The 23,264-nt window shown below is 38.4% G+C and overlaps 1 protein-coding gene across 1 annotated transcript in view; it reads right to left on the bottom strand.

Annotated features, from left to right (window-relative positions):
• CUNH4orf45 (chromosome unknown C4orf45 homolog) overlaps positions 1–23,264 on the bottom strand; it is a 73,558-nt gene that overhangs the window by 38,107 nt on the left and 12,187 nt on the right. Inside the window, exon 2 of the mRNA XM_015484366.2 lies at positions 3,051–3,283. Coding sequence (XP_015339852.1) covers positions 3,051–3,283 — 233 coding nt within the window. The remainder of the gene's footprint in view (positions 1–3,050; positions 3,284–23,264) is intronic.

Below are 23,264 nucleotides of genomic sequence, written 5' to 3' on the forward strand. Positions count from 1 at the left end.
AAAAAAAAAAAAAAAAAAAAAGCCAGAAGAGAAATCCAATCTTGTGGTTTTTACTGACCTCTAAAATGTGGGAGGAATTTTTCAGGTGTCACTCAGCATGGAAGTTATTATCTTCCTGCCAAAAGCCAGATGATCTATAGAAACCCTCCTCCTGCCCCAAATAGGAGAGACAGTTCCCAGGTAGGGGGCAGCTGCCCCCAGGCATTTTAACCAGGAGTTTATTGAAGGTGGCTGAGCTTCCTTTGCTGCGGGTCTTAGACCTGCAGCAATAAATTAGGAAAAGCAGCTGTTAGAGCTATAAAATCCAGTAGATGAAGGTCTGAGCACGAAGTGAGAGACACTGAGGAGTATCTGCAGTCAGATCAAAACAAGAATTGACCATTTTTAATTTGCATTAAGATGGAACCAGGAAGATTGAGGGATGTAGAGATTAGAGAAAGGTGAGGTACTGGAGAAAGAACTAGAAGTGGACTAGGACATTTCCTAAGTGGCACCACACTGGAGAACTGATTGGCTCTGCAGTGAAGCTAACCTAGGTTAAGACCACTACTCTGACAGCTTGTGTGTATGTGGGAGTGCGTTTGCTATGTGTGGTGTATATATGTGTGTGTCAGTTCACGTGTCAATCATGCACCAGGTCTGATTGGTTGGAAGTAGCTGCCTGAAGCTGTGGGTTGATAAGGAATCAAAATCTGAGTCTAGACTCAAAGAATGGTATTGTGATTTTCCTTGGATAATAACAGAGGGAAGGAAGCTCACCTTAGATATGCAGAAGAAGATGAGCATTCCCGGGGACAAAACCAGTTTTAACCGGTAGTTAAATCGCAGATGGTTCTTTGCTAATATGAATAGTCATTCTAAGTGACCAATATTCATGGTCATTGTTAGAATAATTTTGTTCTCATTATAAAGCTCTATGTCCAGGGAATTCTTTAAAGTGTTCTTCAAGCTTGTTATCTGAGACAGATAGATCCTTGGAAATAATTAAAGTTAAAGTGCCAGGACCGAGAAAGTGTGTAGATGCTCAGCACACTTGGGATCATCTTATACCACATGCCAAACAAATCCAGTTTCTGAGTGTGTGAAAAGTTGGAAAAGAAAATCCCTGCATGGCTCACACTAACTGCCACAGAGATCAAGAGGATACTGTTACCAAGCCCCATTAAATGCAGTCTGAAATCCTAACAAGAGAAACTGAATAAATACCTTCCTGGAAAGCTAACTTCCAGTGACCATCTCTTTTAGATTCTCAACTTGCTTTAAAAACGAAGGAATGTTTGGTTGCACTTCTTTTGAGCAGACAAATGGGTCCTTAAGTTAAAAATTAAGAAGGAGAAGTCATACATGCTCAGATGGCCAGACAGGTTGCAGACTGTGTGTAAGCAGGACATCCCCAACCAAAGGGAAGCAACCAGGCAACCAGAGTTTGGGATCTCTTAGAACTGACTGCTTTGCTTTGGGGTTGTACTTTTCTTGCTGGTGGCCAGTTTGATATTTAATCAAATTTCAGAACTTCATTTTTGCCTAAGTAGAATAGCATAAAGTTTAACATTATGTTTCAGGGCATTCATTCTGTTTCAATGATACTGAGTAACATTAAACACAATTCTGGCACAATGGCTCAGACCAGTCCTTCTAACTACTCAGGAGGATCACCTGAGTGCAGGACCAGCCTAGGCAACATAAAACAGAAACAAAACAAAACAAACTAAAAAAGAAAAGAAACACAAGAATTAATACAAATAGCTAAAATTTAGATATCAACCATTTGTCAGACATCAGGCTTAGTGCATTTCTGTGTTCTCACAGTTAGTCTTTGCAACATAATAATATTAAATACATATAGAGCTCCTTACATGCCAGGCACTATTCCTGGCACCTCACAAAATCAACCTGTTTAGTGCCAATGACAGCCCATTAAGGTAGCTATTAAGATTTCATAATGGGAGGCCGGGGTTGTAGCTCAGTAGCAGAGCACTTGCCTAGCATGTGTGAGGCACTGGGTTCAAGCCTTAGCATCAAATAAATAAATAGACAAGCAAAGGTTAAAAAGATTTCCTAATGAAGAAACAGAATCACAGCAGAACTTAACCATGGCCATGCACAGCCAGGAATTGGTAGAACCAGAATACGAATTCAGGTGATCCTGTGACGTGGGCCTCCCCCTGCCAGTACTGCCAGGTGCAGAGCGGGAAACAGGAATGCAGAAAGGTGAAGTCATTTGCCCAAAGTCACAGAGATAGACCCAAATCAGAGTTTCCAATTTCCAAGACTGAGTTCCAAACCATTCTCCTGCATAGACAAAAGTTGGGCTGTTCAAAGATCGGTCTTTCTTTCGTTCTTGCTTTCTTTCTTTCTTTTCACCATGTGGGACTGCACTACATTGCCTTAAGAATTTGAAGAACTCTGGTTATTGCATAACTGGCACATTCAGTTTTCAGACAATGCAATAGGCCTACCTAGAAATAGATACCTGAATTCTCAGATTCTGGTTCCAAAATCATTTGCATTCCCTTCCATTCCCAGAAGAGACTGTGGGCACATGCCTGTGTCCACATCACCTAAAGGAAATCAGACAAGGTTTCTAAGACTCATCTGACTGCATACCCTGAATTACTGACACACAGGCATGTGCAATTCAGTGGCTTCCAAAGATCTGAGACTCCTGTTTGGGCTCTGTGGATCATGTCCAACAGGTTTTCCTTCCTTGACACCGCCCACTCACAGAACAGTGCTGGGATGGGGGAAGAGTGTGCGAATGCCTCCGCATCCATGTGACTCAGAATGCATCCCCAAACCAAGTCCAAATGCTTTGGGATTATCCATTGCTTCATTTTCTTCACACCTCCCCTCTCTTGTATTAAAAGGGCTAAGGGGGCGTTGCGGTAACAAGAACATTTATTCAAACAATTTACGTTTCTGAAAAACTAGAATCCCATTATTTTTTCCATAAGAGATCAAGTACCTGAAACAGCCTATGGAAGCAAACCCAGAAAGAACTGAAGTCACGAAACAATACGCTAGGAAGAGCATAAATCTAAGGGCAGTACCTTGATATGAAAGCCGCTCTCTCGTCTGGATTTGTTGATGAAATTATAGTCTTGTATTCCCCAACCAACTCCACCGACATACTCATGTTTATATTTTGCTGGCCAGCTTCTGTTTGAGGCAGGCCTCCATAAATATTTAAGATCTCCAGTTTTTTCTAACACTGGACGCTTTTCTCCTATATAGGAAGTGTGCTGATGAACTTTAGGTAAATGATCCTTTACATAATGTGGACCTTAAAGAGACAGGAAAAAAAAGAAAAAAAAAAAAAACTTTAACAACATTCCTCCCACTTTATGCTAAGATGCTTTTATTTTAATGGTGGAAATAATAACAGCCACTGCTTACCATGTTTGTAAGTGCTATTATAAGCCTTTTAGATGTGTTAATTCAATTAATCCTTATTAATAACCAAATGGGAGAGGTAGAATTATTTTCCTCAGATGGGAAAGTAAGGCACATAAAGACTGGTAGCTTGTCATAGCAAACAAGATCTTCATGCCCAGAGAGGCTGCTGTGAAAGTTGGGCTCTTGATAACCCCACTAACTGCTCTGTTTAATATAGACATATTTGATATACAAAAATTCCTCACACAAGCCACATATTCAGAGTGTAGGTCTTCATATGTTGGGGTGTTTTTCTGGATAAAATCTGAAATGAGAGGATATTCCCCAAATGTATTAAAAGCAATTGGAAATTGAGAAAATTACTAGATGATGATGAGCAGAGTCAGGGGTGTTTAATAAATATTGGTATTTAAAGTGTCAGACAAGGAACAAAAATGAATGATGAAAGTGAAAGTGAATGAAACAGGGAAAAATAGACGTCTGGGAAAACATCACTTAAAGGTGGTTCTTGGAGTCAGATGATTTAAAAGTGATGAAGGGGAGCTTAGTCCTTTTGGAAGGATGGTACTGATGACAAAGAGACAACGGAGTCACTTGTCCAGGAACAATTTTGAAAATTCCAGAACCCAAATGGATTGTATAGGTAGGGCTGGAGTGGTGGCTCAGAGGTAGAAGGCTCACCTAGCACGTGTGAGGCACTGGGTTCCATCCGCAGCACCACATAAACATAAAGATATTGTATCCACCTACAATTTAAAAATAAATGTAATTTTTAAAAAGATTGTAGAGGTAAATCAGGGATACAAAGAAGGAATTTCTGCTTTCAGTCTAAAAGTTCACCAAAGACCTTGGAGGAGAATACTGCATGGAGGTCACTGCCCAGGCTCCTCGAGGCCACACGGCTCCTTTCATTCTACTCTCAGATCAGGGAGCTGGGCATCTGCAGGGAGCACAAGATGAGCAGGGGATTGGATTCACTGCCCCTGCCACGTGGCCCAGGTGTCCCTGTGGGATGGTCAATGTGCTATTGAGTCTGTGATTAGAAGAGACATCTCTGCTTTCCAGGCAGGTTGCAAACGTGAGAATTGTTCAGACACATGATTTGGGCAGGTGTTTTCACAGCTTCCTAATCACCATCGCTCCCCGGGATGCACTGAGTATTCACCAAGTAGCTAATTTCCCCTGATGAACACTTTGTAGCTTCAGTTTTATTTGCTTCAGGTTTTCACTTAGATCTAATGGCTCGGGTGCAGAATTGTCAGAGTACAAAAAAACTGTTCTCTTCATCTGTATGACTCCCGTCAAAAATAGAGACATGAATGCAATCTCTTCTGAACAGGGTGAAATATGGAAGAACTGTGTTAGTGTTGCTGGAATTCAGGTCAGAGCATTCCCACCTGTTTCCTCAAATACTGATCCCATGAATGTACCATGTAGGTATATGGGAAGGGAAGAGGCTCCATAGTCAAGTACATTTGGGAACACTGCCTTTTGGATACTCCCGGCCTGCAAAAGCATATTCAGAGTTCTGAGAGTCCTGTGGTTAAGCAAACCTGTTTATAATTATGTAATCTAGAGTCTCCGAATTTGATTTAAACATTGATTTTTTTTTTCTACATCAGATTACTTATATGCATTCTACAGACACGGAAAGATTTGGGGCAATAATGACCTTCTATATAATATTTTGGTTGTTAAAATTTTGTCACCACACACTGTTACAAAAGTGAGGGTAGGGCTGGGGTTGTGGCTCAGTGGTAGAGAATTTATTTGCCTAGCACACATGAGGCACTGGGTTTGATCCCAAGCAGCACATTAAAAAAAAAAAAGAAAACCCTGAATAAACAAAATAAAGGTATTATGTCCATTTACAATTAAATTTTTAAAAAGTGACAGTAATACCAGTGGCTCAGGAGGCTGAGGCAGGAGGATCACCTCAGCAATGGCAAGGCACTAAACAACTCAGTGAGACCCTGTCTCTAAATAAAACACAAAACAGGGCTGGGGATGTGGCTCAGTGGTTGAGTGCCCCTGGGTTCAATCCCTGGTGCCTCAAAAGAAAAAATAAGTGAGGATAAGTGTGTATCTGTCATTAATTCCTCATTCTGTGGACTGCCATAAATTTTTTTTAAGTCGTTATTTGCCATCTGTTTGGATTCATTTGTGCTGCTATAACAAAATGTTTGAGATTGGGTAACTTATTAAGAACAGGAATTTATTTTTGCTCACAGTTCTGGAAGCTATTGAGTCCAAGTCAATGCAGAGCAGGTTTGGTCTCTGGTGGGGGCCACTTTCTGATTACAAGATGGCACCTGGTTGCTGCGTCCTCACCTAGCAAGAGGCAGGAGGGCAAACAAGCTGCACACTTGTAGGTGATGCCTCTTTCACAAGGGTCTTAATCCCATTCATGAAGGAGGACCCCTCATGACCTAATGGCTCACCTCTTAATACTATCACATTGGCCATTATGTTTGAATACCTGAATTTGTACTGAATACCTGAATTTGTAAGGGACACATTTCAACCATAGTACCAGAAACCCAAAGTACTTTGGAAAGTGCTCATGTTCTGAAATGTGTGTGTTTGTGTGTGTGTGTCTAGACAGGGTGCTTCATGGCTGACTTAGTGAAGTCATTAAACTTCACAAAGCCTCTGCCTCCTCAGGTATGCTTTAGAGATGCACAATGCAATGTGCACAGCACAGTGCTAGTTACAGTCTTCCTGGCTCACAGTCTTCCTGGGAAGACCCTGCTCTGGCCTTGTAAGCTATGTAACTGACTCAGGTGCCTGCCTATGAAGCAGAGACATGAGTAGGCTATGGTAGGAGGTAGATCCCCACAATCACAGCAGGTCTCCTGCAGCCACATCTGGGTTTCCCTAACCAAAACATCCCTTTATCACTACCTATAGCAACACCCAAAAACACAGTGTATGGTTCTCCAAAAGTCCTTGTGTTAAAGGTTTTGTCCCCAGGTGGCGCTATTGGGAAGTAATGTGGACCTTTTGGAGGTGGGACCGAGTGAGAAGACCTTATCTAGAGGTCTTGAAGTTGTACCTTCAAAGGGAATTTGGGGACTCTGGTTCCTTAGTCTCTCTTTGCTTCCTGACTCATGGCATGAGCAGTTTTCTCTGACATGTGCTCCCAGCCATTACCATCCATCCCTCTTCAAGGGCCCAAATCAATCAGGCCACCTGGTATTGGACTGGAACTTTCAGAACTGTGTGTTAAATAAACCTTTTCTATTTTTAACTTATTTGCCTCCAGTATTTTGTTACAGTAATATAAAGCTTACTGGTGCACATGGTTTCTAAAATAAGACAGTTCTGAAGGCATTTGGCTTTAAGTAACCCACGTTTTTATTTCTAAACCTCATTCTTCAGAGCCTAGACTTTGCTGGATTGGATTCCCTGATTAAAAGTAAATCTTCCAATTCATGCCAACTTTTGGTCTCTTTATAACAAGTATCATCTTTGTTTAATTGACTATTGTTGCTATATCCCTCAGAATGTTTCTAGTGTTTCTTCATCCTGCAGCAAGTTTTCTTGGACATTTCATCCTCTTTTCACAAACTCAAGCCCTCATTTGCCAAGAGTGAAGTTGGCTGCTCTTAGGTTAATAAAAATTAATAAATAAATCCATCCCATTTTCTATCTTCTTTGAAGTTTTCCTTCATGTCTGGGCACCAACTCTAGCAGGATGACTTTTAGCTATAATATTCAAAAGGAGCTGTTGTTATCTAATGTTGGTCATAATCCCTAACTCTTGCTCTGGTGTAGTAGCTACATTGTCATGGGGAAGGAAATGTACCATGAAAATCTGTATCATGAATTATGATTCCACATTTCTCTATTTTTGTGCCCTGGAAAAACTATGATTTCAAGGACAGTAGGCAGATCTAACTTCTACTCTCATCTCTCTGTGTCCTCAACTTTACTTGCTCACTTATCTCTGAAATGCCATCTACAGTTAGAAATGTGGCTGTGGGGTTTTCGTTTTTGCTGTTTGTTTGTCGTGTGTGTGTGTGTGTGTGTGTGTGTGTGCGTGCACACGCACTGTGATGAAACCCAGGGCCTCCTGCACGTTAAGCATGTACTCTACCAATGAGCTACAACCCCAGGCATGAACGTGGTTTCAAACCCAACTAGTATAGGTAGAAACTTTTGCATTATCTTATGCTGGTTTTGTGATCTGGGGAAATTTATCCAACTTCTGTGTTTCCACCTCCAAATCTGCTAAATGGAAATAGTGTTGCCTATGTTATAGCCTTATAGGAAGGAGAGAAGAGAATGCATTTTATACTCAGCTGAGAACCTCGCATATAATCCATACCTAATGGTATTATATGGGTTCATTTTGTTGTTGTTGTTGTTGTTTAACTTGAGACTTTGTCTTACCTCTTGTTTCTTTGTTTACATCTTGGGAGCTTTCACTAATTAATGATTTATTTCTTATTGTGAATGGAATTCAAATCCTTTCTTCAGAGTTCTTTAAGATCCAGGGTCAGCAAACTGATTCTTCTTTTACTCTTCTACCCAACCATTAAAAAACCCAAAACCATTCTTTGCTCATAAGCCCGACAGAAAAAGGTTGCAGAATGAATTGGATCCAGGAGCTCTAGTTTGCCAATCTTACAGATTGATGGTAGGATCACTGAGGAAGTGGATGCCAGAGGCAGGAAAGAGCACAGGTAAGAGGATCTGGGAGGGTTTTCAATGAACTTCATCTCCTTCCAACATTTGAAAAAAGGCCCCAGCTGAAATGTGTAAAAATCTTATATAGAGAAGGAGAAAATCCCAACTCTGAAACAAATGTCTCTTTCCAACATCTCTGAATTTTCATTGTCTCATTTAATTTGATCTTTTGCTGATTTCTTCATTTATTCAACAAATACTGTGAACAGACGCTGTCTGTCAGGCACAGTTCTGAGTGTGGGGAATCTAGCAGTGAATACAATGAATACTATGAAGTCCTGCCTTCATTGAACTTACATTCTCTTTGAAAGACAGGCAAGAGAAGCAAATCATCCTTCATTACCTTCTTCTGAAGGACTAAAACAGCCTCCTATTTAGTCTAGGTTCCGGTTTTTTTTTTTCCTTTATAATCCATCTTCCAGGGCTATGTATGCAACTCAGCAGCAGCACACTTGCCCAGCATGCACAAGGCCTTGGGTTTGATCTCTAGTGCCCCCCCCAACCCTCAAAAAAAAAAAAGTCTACTACAGTTTGCACAGAGGCCTTAAAATTTTATTATTATTAAGACAAATTTTACAAAGATTATTGGGATTATTGTAAATGCTTTCTTTTCTTAAACCATCCTAAGTCAATATGAAACACCCAGCACATTGCCTTCATAGAAGCTTCATTTAATTTCTGTTTTCTTCTCTATATCATATTTAATGGGGATCCTCTCCATTTGTGAGCTTCCAAAGAGTAAGGACTATTATCTTATTTATCTCTATTCATTCTTAATTGCCAGCACAGTGCTCTGAACATAGGAGATCCACACAAGAAATACATGTTGAATGGATATAGCAAATTGTTAACTGAGCAAATGAATTAGAGAATTCCATCATAAGACTGAAGATATATAAACTCATGTTGGAAAGATGTAAGTGCTGTTTTAAATATCTAATGAGCCATTTAATTTTCAGAACTGTCTTAAATTCTTCTATTCTGGACTTTAAGGTAAGACACCAAAGGGTAAAGTCAGAAGAACTGCTTTTCACTATGTTCAATTATTCATTCATTCACTCATTCATTTATAACATTAGCTTTACTGAGCTATAATTCACATATCATCCATTTTTGTCCACAAAAATCATAAAGACTTTAATATTGCAACTGTGTTCTAAAATGTGTGAAGACAAACCAAGAATTTCTTAACAATGAATATCATTTGATATTTCTGAAATAATAATACAAGCACTATCTGATTACTTACAATCTGAAAATACTACTTCACCAGAAAACAACTAAAATGTTAATGCCAGCTACCAACCAAAAAGGCATACGAAGTAGTCAGAAGAACTTAACCACTGTGTTAGTCAGCTTTCCATCACTGTGACCAAAACGCCTCACACAATCTGGAGGAGAAAAGATTGGTTTTGGCGCATGGTTTCAGAGGTTTCAGTTGATGGTTGGGGCTGGTTCCATTGCTTTGGGCCTGAGGATGAGACACAACATCCTGGTGGAAGACACAGTGGAGGAAAAGGGCTCAGCTCATGGCTGCTAGTAGGCACAGCAGGGGGTGGGGGGGAAATCAGGAAGGTGGGAGGGGACCTGGCACAAGATACAGTCCTCTAGGGCACACTGCCCGTGACCTACTTCCTTCAGCCCATGTCCCATCTGCTTACATTTTCCACCACCTCCCAGTAGTCTATTCATCTATCTATGGATTAATCTACAGATGAGGTGAAAGTCCTCATGATTCTCATGATGACTTCCCAAAAGCCCCACTCTGTATTAGGGACCAAACCTTCAACACAGAAGATTTTGGGGAACACTTCATATCCAAACTATAATAACAACCCTCCAGAGAGTCTTGTCCATATCCACCTAACCTTGACTTATCAAGTAACTATCAATTAAAAGTCACAAATTTAGGTGGTGCATGCCTGTAATCCCTTGGGAGGCTGAAACAGCAGGATCACAAGTTCAAAGCCAGCCTCAGCAACAGTGAGGTCCTAAGCAACTCAGTGAGACCCCATCTCTAAATAAAATATAAAATAGGGCTAGAGATGTGCTCAGCGGTTGAGTGCCCCTGGGTTCAATCCCCAGTACCAAAAATAAATAAATAAATAAAAAATAAATCACAAATTTATTTTAAAATTATTAAGACTTTTAAACCTTCTAGATGTGCTATCTATTTTTAAATTTGCAAAACAACATATTTCAGTAGTTCTAGGCCTGTGATTATCAACTGGGGGTGATTTTGTCATTCAGGGGTCCCTAACAACCACCAAAGACATTTTTGGTTATTACAACTGGGGATGTTTGCTCCTGTGGCCTAGGGATGGTACAAAATACTCTACTACACACAGCAAAGTTTTCCTCCCTCTAACACAGAATTACCTGGCCCCAAATGCAATAGTCACAAGGTTACGAAACTGTTTTAAATAGTCTAGAGCATAATACAACACGAAATACCATCTATCCAACTGTCTGACTGCTACATGTTGGTGTCATAATATTTACCCAATGATAGCAAGAAGGCAGTATAGCTGCAACATTATATAGGCATCGAGAGAACATAGAACTAAAATAGAATCCCAACTAATTCTAACAGATCCAAACTTAAGTTGTTAACTATAAAAATAATATTGGCTGGGGCTGAGGGTATAGCTCAGTAGTAAAGTGCTTGCCTAGCATACACTAGGCCCTGGGTTCAATCTCTAGCATTGCAAAGAAAACAGAAAACAAAAATGCATGTTTATAATACTGGTAACTTCTCAGACTTTTTGTGGGATATTAAATTTAAAAAAGTTTTTAGGAGCTTAGAACAGAGGCTGGAACTCAGTAGAATCACTGGCATAGTACACGTTAGTGAGGAATGTGTCTTCCAATATGGAACCCAATATTAACAGAAACTAGTTTTCTTACAAAGCTAGCAATTTACTTTTGCCAGCTCCATCTTCTGGACATAAAACATTCTTGTTTCAAAACCTGCCTCTTCTAGAGCCATGCCATTATCTTGTTGTGATTTAGAAAGAAGCTCCATGTTCTATCTGTAAGCCCACTTATGCTCTCAGATGAGGTAATTCTTTCTAGGGTCGAGGGGATGATTCAAGATGCTTTTCTACAAGTCTTCTTTTTAGGTGTTAATGAGAAAAGTGATTCCTGAAATCCTTCATGTGAGCCATGCTTCAGAGAGGAACTTTCCCCACTATCCTGAGACCTGCTCTTTTGACCTATAGTGGCCTCTGTCCCAAAAAAGATGGGTACTTTATATCCCAATTCCTTTTTCTCTATAGGGAACCAAAATTCAAATGACAGGGTTTTCTCATCTGAAACCAGAGGCCAGAGGAAGTAGAGCAATTACTTTCAGTTCCTAAAAACAAAAGACCTGTCAACCCAGAATTCTATATTTAGTATTTTTTCAGGAAATTAGGGGGAAATAAAAGACATTTTCAGACAAAAAAAATTCAAATCATTTGTCACTTAGTAAACTGAACGTTTAAAGAAGTTCTCAGAGATAAAATGTTAAAAGAAAAAAATCTTGGGGCAGCAAGACATACTAATAGAAGCAGAGAGAAGGACAAGAGCTCATAGTAATGTTACTTCATTCTATAATATTGCCTCATGAGGCCAATCCTACATCTCAGTGACCAAAATGAAATATACCAAGGAAATAAATCAAAAGGAATCACATGGAATGTGAAAATGGGTATTTTAGTAAATACATTTTGATAATCTGTTGACAAACAACGGCATAATTTGGCCATTGCAGATATGCAGTGCAGAACAGCTTGTCAGGGGAATCAAGCCCAGGCAAGGGTCAGAGGGCAGTGCCGGGAATGTGGAACTACGAAATGAACTCTAATGGGCACATCTGACACATGTAGGTAGGGAGCAAGAGAGGACAATGTTAGAGACGAAATGCCTCAAGTCCTCATGTGAATAAACCTCTCCAGCTCTAACAGTGACCACAGGATGGACTCGTGGACTGGAAAATTTTTAAATGCTGCATTTAATCCAGTCAGTGCAATTACGCAATGGGTCCAACTGTTGACAAAACTGAATGACGTGGCTTATCAAGTTTCTGAATGAGCCAAATAAACATCAGGCAGAAACTTCCTTTGTACATGCATTAGGTTTTTTTCTCCAATGATAAACCTCTTTGTGGGTTACCTGAGTCACAGTTTCTAGTCAGAATGCTTCCAATACTATAAAGGGATTAATCTAACAATAAGATAAGTGAGATGATAATTATGCATTGAATTATAGATTGGGACTTGGAGTTATAAAGTATTAGAGAATCCAAGTGATGGCCTATGCCTGTAATCCCAGCAATTTGGGAGGCTGAGGCTGGAGCATCACAAGTTTCAGGTCAGTTTCAGCAACTTAGCAAGACTCTAAGCAACTTAGTGAGACTCTGTCTCAAAATTAAAAGTAAAAAAGGATTGGGGGTGTAGCTCAGTGATGGACAGCCCCTGAATTCACTCCCCAGTACCATAAATAAATAAATAAATAAGAAGAAAGAATACACATAATGCTTACGCACATTTCAACCAATGGTTCAAATAATATTACCACCTTATTAAGTGCCCAGTGCTAATTCAGTATGAACAAAGATCAATACGACATGGCCTCTGTTTTTCTGGTTTTCCGTACAATCTAAAAAGAACCATGCTTATCTTCTTTAGGACACATTTTCTGCTCTTTATAACAAACATTTATTGAAACTTTATGGTTTGATCTGTGTTTCATGCACATGCTGAGATTTCCTAGATGTTTCAGGAGTGTATGTTTTATCTGCTTGTCAATCCAACCCCTTTAGGAATTTGCACTATCCCAAGCTTAAGCTTGGTGTTATAGTTTGGATATGAGGTGTCCCACAAAAGCTCCTGTGTTCATGCAGAATATGAAATGATCAGATTATGAGAGCTCTTTGAACTTGAATGAACTGTACATTCATTCAAGTTGTGTGGCTGCAGGAAGTTAGGTCACTGGGGATGTGACTTTGGGGTTTATATTTTATCTTTGGCTCCTTAGTGTTCTTTCTCTGCTTCCTGAATGTCATGCGCTGAGCACCTTCCGTCTGTCGTACCCTTCTGCCATGATGCTCTGCCTCATCTTGGGCCCAGAATGGTGAAGCCAGTCAACTATGGAATAAGACTTCTGAGACTGTGAGCCAAAATAATCTTTTCCTCCTCTAAATTGTTCTTGTCAGGTATTTTGGTCACAGTGATGGACATATGACTAATATGTTTGTTAATATTTGTTTAAAAAAAAGGACTACTTTATACCACAACGTTGCTTATGCAATCCAAAAATATAAAATTCCATGTTTTTCTAGGTGAGTAAAGAAAGAAGGCAGGATTAAAAACTTTCTACAAATTCCAGGACTACTTCTACTCAGAAAATAAAACTGATTCATTATCCTGATAAAACTTTACAACCAGGTGGCTCTTGACATATCTATCTCACCAGAAGAGGAGATCCAAGTAGAAAATAAATCATGTTCTAATATTGTTTTTGACTTAGAATCTTTCTAGTATAAATATGCATAATAGAGTCTTTTTTGTTTGCTTGTTTTTGCAAGACTGGGGACTGAATGCAGAGGCTCACAGTCTAGCCAAGTACTCTACCATTGAACTACATCCTCAGTCCTTTTGATTTTTTTTACTTTTTATGTTGAGACAGAGTTTTGCTAAGCTCCTCAGGCTGGCTTCCAACTTTTAATCCTCCTGCCCAGCCTCTCAAGTAGCTGGAATTACAAGTGTGTGCCACCACATTGGGAGTAATCAATTTTACTCTAAGATACTCTCATCATTCATGTGTCAGGGCTCTCAACATTACCATTAAAAAACAAAACAAAACAACAACAACAAAAAAAACACACAAAGATTCGACATTGCCATAAAAAAAGATACACACACAAAGACATATGTGTGTAAGACTAATAAAAGTATGTGTAAAACTAATAAAAGCATACTCTAAGTAAAAGGAAATTTATTGCAAAATGGATTAAATAATAAAGGAAAATTGTGTTATATAATAAGATACTCTGGCATAGGAGGAATCCAGTGTTGCTTAATTCAGGAGCTCGATGATGGTTTCAGAATCACAAGTTCTTTCCACCCAAGTGTGCTGCATCCTCTGAACATGAGGTTGTCTTCAAATGAGCTCCCTTTGAGGTCCAAAGCAGGCTATCACAGTGCCAGCAACCATATGCAGATACAAAAACTTCCAACAGGGTGTGTCTGTGTCTGTTTTGTGGTGCTAGGGATCAAACCAGGACCTTGCACATGCTAGGCAAGTGCTCTACCACTGAGCTATGTCCCCAGTCCTGTGCATCTGTTTTTAATCAGCAGAGAAGCACTTCCTAGAAAGCCCCAGATAAATTCCTCTCTCATTTCTGCCAGAATTGAGTCATTCATCACTTCCTAAAACCAAACACTGGCAAGAAGATTGGGATTTCAGTGACTAGCTTGCATGAATCAGGATTTTAATCCTGAGTCATGTGAGGTCAATGTAGATACCCACATAAAATGGAGGCTCTCTAAAAAGAGAAGGGTACACCAGCTTCTGGATTACAGCTTCAAATCATAAAAGAAAACACTTCATGGGAAACACACTCACATGAAATGAGTTTGATTCTACTTTTCAGTCCATTTTTAAGACCACATGAAGCTGGATGTAGTGGTGCACACCTGTAACCCCAGCTGCTTGGGAGGCTAAGGCAGGAGGATCTCAAAGTTCAAGGCCAGCCTCAGCAACTTAGGGTGAGCCTGTCTCAAAATAAAAAGAGCTGGAGATGTGGCTTAGTGGTAGAGCACCCCTGGGTTCAATCACCAGTACCACAAAAACAATAAAATATGAAATTATTTGAAGTCATTAATTTTTTCTCCTTTGGTTCTTAATTGTTTGCTAAAATATAGTTCATTTGCCATTTGTACTATTATGCTTGAGGACATGTATTTCTATTGTAATAATACAGAGACATCATCTTTTCCAAATGCAAGGGAGAGAGCAATTTAAAGATGTTCCTCAATAGTTGAACTCTATGATCTACAGGAAAAGCCACTAGACTTTTCTGTAAAACAGGACCAGAAAAATGCATATTTCAAGCTTACGGGCTAGACCATTTCTGTTGTAACTACTCAACCTGCCACTGTAGAACTAGAGTAATCACAGTATTTAACTCATGTTCCAATAAAACATAACTTATGGACACTGAAATTAGAATATTTTTTGAGGTGCTTGGGATGGAACCCAGGGCCTTAAACATACTAAGCAAACATTCTACCACTGAACTACATTCCCAGCCCTAAAATTAGAAATCTGTATTCTTTACACAGGTGACAAATATTATTCTTTTAATCTTTTCCATAAATTAGAAAGTGAAAAACTATTTTTGACCTTTCAAAAACAGGTAGCAAGCCAGATTTGGCCTAGGAGGCAGTTTTCCTAATCTCTGATCTGAAGTATTTGTCATATTTACAATTTATCTTATACCTCTCTCATGCATATTTAAATTTTTTTCAGTTGTAGATGGACACAGTACCTTTATTTTGTTTATTTTTATGTAGTACTGAGGATTGACCCCAGTGCCTCATAAGTGCTAGGCAAGTGCTCTACCGCTAAGCCACAACCCCAGCCCCTCATGCATATTTTAGATACGAAGCTTCTCTGTGTTCAATAGTTGACTACCTCACTGCAAAAATAAATATTTTATTTAATGCACCATTTTGCAGACTCATGAAAGAGTCTACTTTTTATAAACTTTATTTTTACCTTTTTTAATGTTTTGTTGAACCACATGTAGAATGTACGCATGTACTCTACACTGAGCTAGCTACATTTCCAATCCAGAATACACTTTTATTTAAGAGTACATTTTAAATTGCCTAATAATGTCCTAATGAAGAGTGTTGTTTTATTCCACTTTGCTGGTGTCAGTTTGACCTCATCTAATTTCTGACTTTGTGATAATTCGTTTTCTTTCCAGAGTTGTCTTAAGTGACCAGTGAGAAGATGTAAATATAAAATGGATTTGTCAATGCAATAAAAAATTAAAAAGTGAAGGGATACTAAATTACACAAAGAGATTGGAAATAATAACATGGTAAGAATTGAATTGGTTTCATCCACACTGGAAAGAGCTGAGAAGGTGTCTGCATTGCTCCTTTGCTACCCTGAATAATGATAGTAATTACCACCTAATCCAAAGAGAAAAACATAATTCACATAGGACTGAGTGGAAATCGTTCTCTAAATTCTCCACTCTGTGGTGATAGGGGTTTAAATGTACCATTGACTTAATACTAGCTTTGCTTCAAAAAAGAGAAAAGCAAAGAAATTTACCACTTTAAACACAGGCTTCAATAGTAAAGAGTATCGCAATTACCCACAAGTTAAAATGTAATTTATTAAAATGATACTTTTTAGCCTAAATGAAATATGGCAGGCAATTCCCTTTCACTACTCCCTGGGTAAATAGTACATAAGAAAAGACTTATCTGTTTCTAAATGGCAGTAAGTTGATTTCAATTTATGCCAGGGTAATTTACACCAGCTAAGTGGCATTTTTTTAACCTTGTATATTATGTAATTAACAAATAAAATGACTAAAAGTATGCTATAAGAAAAACATAGGTAAACCTGCTACTTGGTTACATTTAATTGTAAAAAGCAAGTAAGCACAAGTATTCTTTAAATTTTTTGGTATTTTTTTTTAAGCACTTCCACCCTTCTTTCCTCAGCCAGGGGATTGGGTATGCTTCCAGATCATTAGGAAGATTGAAATGAAATGGCCTTATTCATTCCAAGAATGTATTTTACTATTTTGCAGCACTTTAGATTTTAAAATGGATTTGTGAACAGATGAAGTATTAGGTAGATAAAACCACATGACATCAGAGATTTATCAAATAATTTAAATTGCCTTATCAGTCCATATCTGAATATCCTTACTTTGAAGATCTAATTTCCATCCATGTGAACAAAACCTTTAGAACCAACTTACTAGTGATAGGAGTGAGAGTAAGGCCTGGTGGTACACACCTATAGTCCCAGCTACTTGGGAGGCTGAGGCAGGAGGATCACAAGTTCAAGGCCAGCCTGGGCAACTTAGTGAGATCTTGTCTCAAAATAAAAAGTACAAAGGGCTGTGGATGTAGTTCAGTGGTAAAGCCCTCCTGAACTCAATCCTGCCTTTGATAGACAGGAGCTGGCAAAGTTATGTCATCTTCCTTGGCTAAACTCAGTTTCTTTCTTTCTTTCCTTCCTTCCTTCCTTCCTTCCTTTCTATCTCTTTTTTTTTTTTAATTTTTAAAAATTTTTTTAGTTGTTGATAGACCTTTATTTATATTTATATGCAGTGCTGAGAATCGAACCCAGTACCTCACACATGCCAAGCAAGTGTGCTACCATGGAGCCCCAGCCCCAGCATCTCAGTTTCTTTTTTAATGGTCTCATTGAGGTGTAATTAACACAAAAAAACCTGCACATATATAAAGTGTATAATCTGTACATTTTTACATATATGTACACACATGAACAGAGTTGCTAGATAAGATACAGGATGCCCAGTTAAATTAGGATTTCAGATAAACAATGAATCATTTTTTAGGAGAAGTTCATCCCAAACATTACATGGTTTATACATATACTAATATTTTTATCTGCTATTCAAATTTAACTGGGTACCCTCTATGTTTATTTGCTAAATCTAGTAACCTTGTCCATGGAACATCACTATGATCAAGATCAAGAATGTATCTGTCACTCCCAAAAGTCTCTTTATGACCATTTGTAAATCTTCTCTGATTCCCTGCCCTTTTTTTCTATGTCTATGCATGGGAACTTTTCTACTCTTTGTTAGTATAGTTTGTATTTTCTAGAATTTGACATAATGGCATTGTATGGTATCACTTTTTTTTTGTTCAGCTTGTTACATTAATTTTGAGATCATTCATATTATAACATGTACCAATAGTTTATTACTTTTAATTCCTGAGTAATATTTCATTGTATGAATACTCAACAGTATGTTTACCCATTTGCCTGTTGATGGATTTTTGGGTTATTTACCGCTTGGGGTTGTCACAAATAAAACTGTTATGAATATTGAGTACAAATCTTTGCATGGGGGGCTGGGGTTGTGGCTCAGCGGTAGAGCGCTCACTTAGCACGTGCAAGGACCTGAATTCGATCCTCAGCACCCCATAAAGATAAATAAATAAAAGTATTGTGTCCAACTATGACTGGAAAATAGATATTAAAAAAACTTATAAAAAATCTTTGCATGGACATATACTTTATAAATACCTAGGAGTAGAATGGCTGAATCATATGGTAGGTGTATTAATTTTTTAAAAAAACTTCTGAATTGAACAAATTGTTCTTAAAAGTGATTGTGTCAATTTACATTCCCAGCAGCAGTATATGAGAGTTCTACTTCCTCCACACTTTTGCCAACACTTGGTAGAGTTGGTCTTCTTAACTTTTTCATTCTAATAGGTGTATGGTGTTGTGTTAATCAGGTTCTTCATCGCTGTGACCAAAAGACCCAACAAGAACAATTTTAGAGGAGGAAAAGTTTATTTGAGGCTCAAAGTTGCAGAGGTCTCAGTCAATAGACAGACAACTACATTGCTCTGTGCCCAAAGTCAGGCTGAATATCATGGAGGAAGGGTGTGGAGGAGGAAAGCAGCTCAGGGCATGGCAACACGGAAGCAGAGAGAGAGATCCGTTCTCCAGAGAAAAAATCTAAACCTCAAAAGCATGCCCCCAATGACCCACTTCCTCAAGTCACACCTTACCTGTTTACAATCACACTCAAATTAAGTTATGGCTCTTATAACCCAATCATTTCACCTCTGAACTTTCTTGCATTGCCTCCCACATGAACTTTGCAGGGACACAACTGGTGGTATTTCCTTGCAATTTCAATTACATTTCTCTAGTGACTGATCATGTTAAGCACCTCATGCTTACTTGTCACTCGTGTATCTTCTTTAGTGAAGCTTCCAAATTTATGTCCATACACACACACATATACTCATGGTGTTTGTTAACTGGTCCCTGAAAAATATATTTCTTACTGTGGGCTGCAGTCAGAAAAGTTTGAAAGCCACACTGCAATAATGACCTAAATTATTTTTTCCCATCTTGGGTCCCTTGGTTGTACTCATTGATCACATCTATACATTCAGTATTTCCCACTTTCTTCAATTTCCATTTTCCTCTAAAGCTTCATTCTCTGTGGAAGCACATTTTTGATCACCCTAGGAAACCATTGTTTTCTCTTTCTTCAATTTTTTCCTTCTTCTGTCTACGATACAGGGAAATGATGAAACATTTTATTTCTCCCTACCAAATTTCTATCACTCTCCATGTATAATTCACACCCTGGCCTTTCCCTCAACATTTTTGTGGTTTGCAATGGTTTATAGCAAACCAATTCCTTGTTCATTTGTTTTGTTTTATTGAGAGGCATCATGATGTGGAAAAAAAGAGAATGGACCCTAGTTCATCTGAACTCTGTATCACAATAGGCTTGTAACTTTCTTCAAAATACTTTTGGTCTGAGATTCCTTTTCTTTACCTGAAAAATGAAACTGTAGCTAACAACCTCATACACTTATTACAAGAATGAAGCAACAGTCTGGCTCAGTAGTGCACCCCTGTAATCTTAGCTACTTGGGAGCCTGAGGTAGGAGGATCGAAAGTTTGAGGCCAGCCTGGGGCAACTTACTGAAAAACCTTGCTCAAAATAAAAAATCAAAAGGCGTTGGGGGATGTAGTTCAGTGGTAAAGCACACTTGCTGGGCAGGGGAGGGAGATAATTAAGCAAAATATTGTTTTTAGCATGTGTATTTCATGTCTGGTTCTATACCTGGAACATATTAAATATCTGATCATAGCTATTATCGTATTACATAACTTCTAATCATTTCTCTTATTTCCATTACCTTCCCACATGTTCATACTTTCTACTATGCTAATGTTATTGTAGCCAATACAATATTGGGCCTGAGATGACTCAGTGTCCTGAGCCCCTATAGTAAGAAAAGTTTAATGACATACGCAGAAAAGTATCATGGTGCTAAAGAGATGGGGATCAGGCTTAAATTTGTTTTCTAAAAATGAGAAATTCTTCTGCAAAAGAGATATTAAAATCCATCCCCTTCTCAAGATGGACAGAAAAATATTCCTCCTAAGAGAATGCAGCTATTAGAAATGTTAACCACTGGGCTGGGGGCATGGCTCAGTGGTACAGCGCTTGCCTAGCGCGTGGTTATCTCCAGCACCACATAAAAATAAATAAACAAAATAAAGGTATTGTGTCCATCTACAACTAAAAATATATTTTTTTAAAATGCTAATCACTCAGCCAAGCAGGTCAGAGATATAACCCAATATCCCATTCCCAGGATTTACAAGCCAAAAACAGGTATGCTTTGTGATTGTTGACAAGGGCAAGAATATTCTGAGACCTGATAAATAATATGTTGGATACAGGAGGGTGACTCAGATTGTACAACTATTTAAAAGATCATCAGTTAAGTCAATTTTAAGGAGGAAACTGAATATCTGGAATTTATTCTGGATTTGTTATGGGTTTTTAAATTAAATATTATAATAATCAAAAAACCTTTTTAGGAATTCCTAGGATTGACCCTACCAGATTATACATCATTGATATTTGGGCATCAAACTTGGTGGTTCTATTTTTCCATGGTATCACAAATTTGATAAATTCACTCCTTTTGTTTATACACAGTAAGCTTCTAGTTGTCCTTCATCATAATTAATCCATTATTATTCATCTTAATATTAATTATGCAACCCAGTATTGAAGCTACCAAGTCAAGAATGTTTAATTAATACTTCCTTTCAGAAACTTAGTTTAAAAAAACCATTAGTTGGGGGTGTTGAATATTTGGATGTTTCAAGATGATGTTAACCTGAGCTTTATTTACTTTTTGTGTTGTTAGGGATCAAACCCAGGGCCTTATGCATGCTAGGCAAGCCCTCTGGCACTGAGATATAGGCTAGCCTGGGCTTTATTTAAGGTCTACAACTGCAATTTCCAGTAGCCATTAGCCACATGTGACTCTTAAGTACTTGATATGTGGATAGCCTAAATTGAGATGTGCTTTAGTAAGTAAAATACACCCAATTTCAAAGACTTCATACAAAAGAAATAATGCGAATTGTGCTGTTAATATTTTCAATATTGATGTTATGAAATAACAATTTAAATATGTTGAATTAAACAACATACATTATTAAAGTTATTTTTCACTTGTTACAAAATTATCTCATCTGTTTAACTTTTTTTTTCTTTTAATGCGACTCCTAGGAAATTTTGTACTATGTATGTAGTTCAAATTCTATTTCTCTTTAACAGTGCTGGTCTAGAGTTTAGAAACTGAAATTCTATGATATATGAAACTGGTGGATAATTATAACTGTGGCTCAGTAAGATTTGAAAAACTTGTTACAATGGTAGCAAGGGCTAGGTGTTTAGCATAATTGGCTAAAGAGTCAGACAGAAGTAATATAGAAGAGATCATTCGGAAGACCAAAATGAAACTAATTTGAGCAACCACATTTATGCCGCGAGAAAGCCAGTGGCTTTAACTTATAGATGAATGTCCCACGCCTTACCAGTGCAATGTAATTTTCAACTTGTTACTCATCCATGAAACAGGCCCCCCAGGTTTCTGTAGCTAATTGCTCACAGTAGGATGCCTTCTAAAGTGAGATTGCACTCCCTCCAGTACATTTTGCACATGCCGTCATCCTGAGAATTTCTAGTTTTTTTTTATTATTATTCAACCTAATATTCATTTTTGGTCATATTAAGGCTTTGAACAAAACAACTGAGCATGAAAGATGAATTGTGTGAAATACTAAGTGACAGAAACCCCCAGGATTTGTTTTGGTTGTGATCAAATGGTTACAAAATAATCTTTAAGTTTTTAAGTCAGAGCAATCATAGGCTGATAATAACATAATAATGATACATATATTTAAATATGTCTTACATAGCTATAAACCTCAGGGAATCACAGATATTAGGGAATCAGACAAAATTGATAATGTCCACCTGTGGTGAAAGAGGGCTGAGGTTCTCTTTTTGAGAAACATAGCTCAAATGAAGAATCTTTTCATCTGCAAACAAGGATAATTTAACTTCCTCCTTTCCTATTTATATCCCTTTATTTCTCTCTCTTGCCTGATTGTGCTGGTTAAAATTTCAAGTACTATACTGAATAAGAATGGTGAGAGGGTTACCCTCTGCCATGCATTTTCCTATTTTTTTTTCTTTTTTCCCCTCTTGGTCTCACCCTTCTTTTGATTTCCCTGTGCTCCCTTTTCTGGACCCCAGTCCAACCACCCTAGCATGAGCAGCACGTGCACCACCAATGAATGATTTATGATGGTGAGTTTCTGTGGGGGAAAAAAAAATAGGAAATCACCATTATCTTAAAACCTGAAGGCAGAAGTAGGATGCTGGGTTCAGCAAAACCAAGCTCTTCTAAACTAGTTTGGACACCATCTTGACCTGAGTTTGCCCTCCACTCTCATTTTTAATTCATTTCCATAGTAAAACTCCTGCCTACACCATTACAGTTTACAAGTTCCATGGCAACCTCCAGAAAAAAAATAAAATTAACAAACAAGACTGGGAGACAAGACTCTCGGAGATACAGCAGTGACTTCCTGAAGAATTCATATGTGTGTCCCCCCACCCTTTTAGTGGGAGAGGGGTCCAGGGATTGAACTCAGGGGCACTCAGCCACTGAGCCACATCCCCAGCCCTATTTTGTATTTTATTTAGAGACAAGGTCTCACTGAGTTGCTTAGCACATCACCATTGCTGAGGCTGGCTTTGAACTCTTGATGCCCCTGTCTCAGCCTTCTAAGTCGCTAGTATTACAGGTGTGAGCCACCTTGCCCAGCTGTTCTTCCCACTTATTAATCAACCTGACCCTTCCCATTTTATGAAAGTACATTACTGTTTTGTTGGCTAGAGGCAGGGCACTGACCTGAGAGCACAGTTCCCGGTTCCTCCCTTCAATGCCCCAAGGACCTCTAGTGTGATTATTGATTCTGCTCTGGAGGGTTAAAGAACTGAGATTTTGTTCCATGGAAAGTGAGTAACAAATGGACACCCACCCTTGTCTTTTTCC

Source organism: Marmota marmota, unplaced genomic scaffold (genome assembly GCF_001458135.2).
Source record: "Marmota marmota marmota unplaced genomic scaffold, marMar, whole genome shotgun sequence".
In the NCBI taxonomy this organism is placed as follows: Eukaryota; Metazoa; Chordata; class Mammalia; order Rodentia; family Sciuridae; genus Marmota; species Marmota marmota.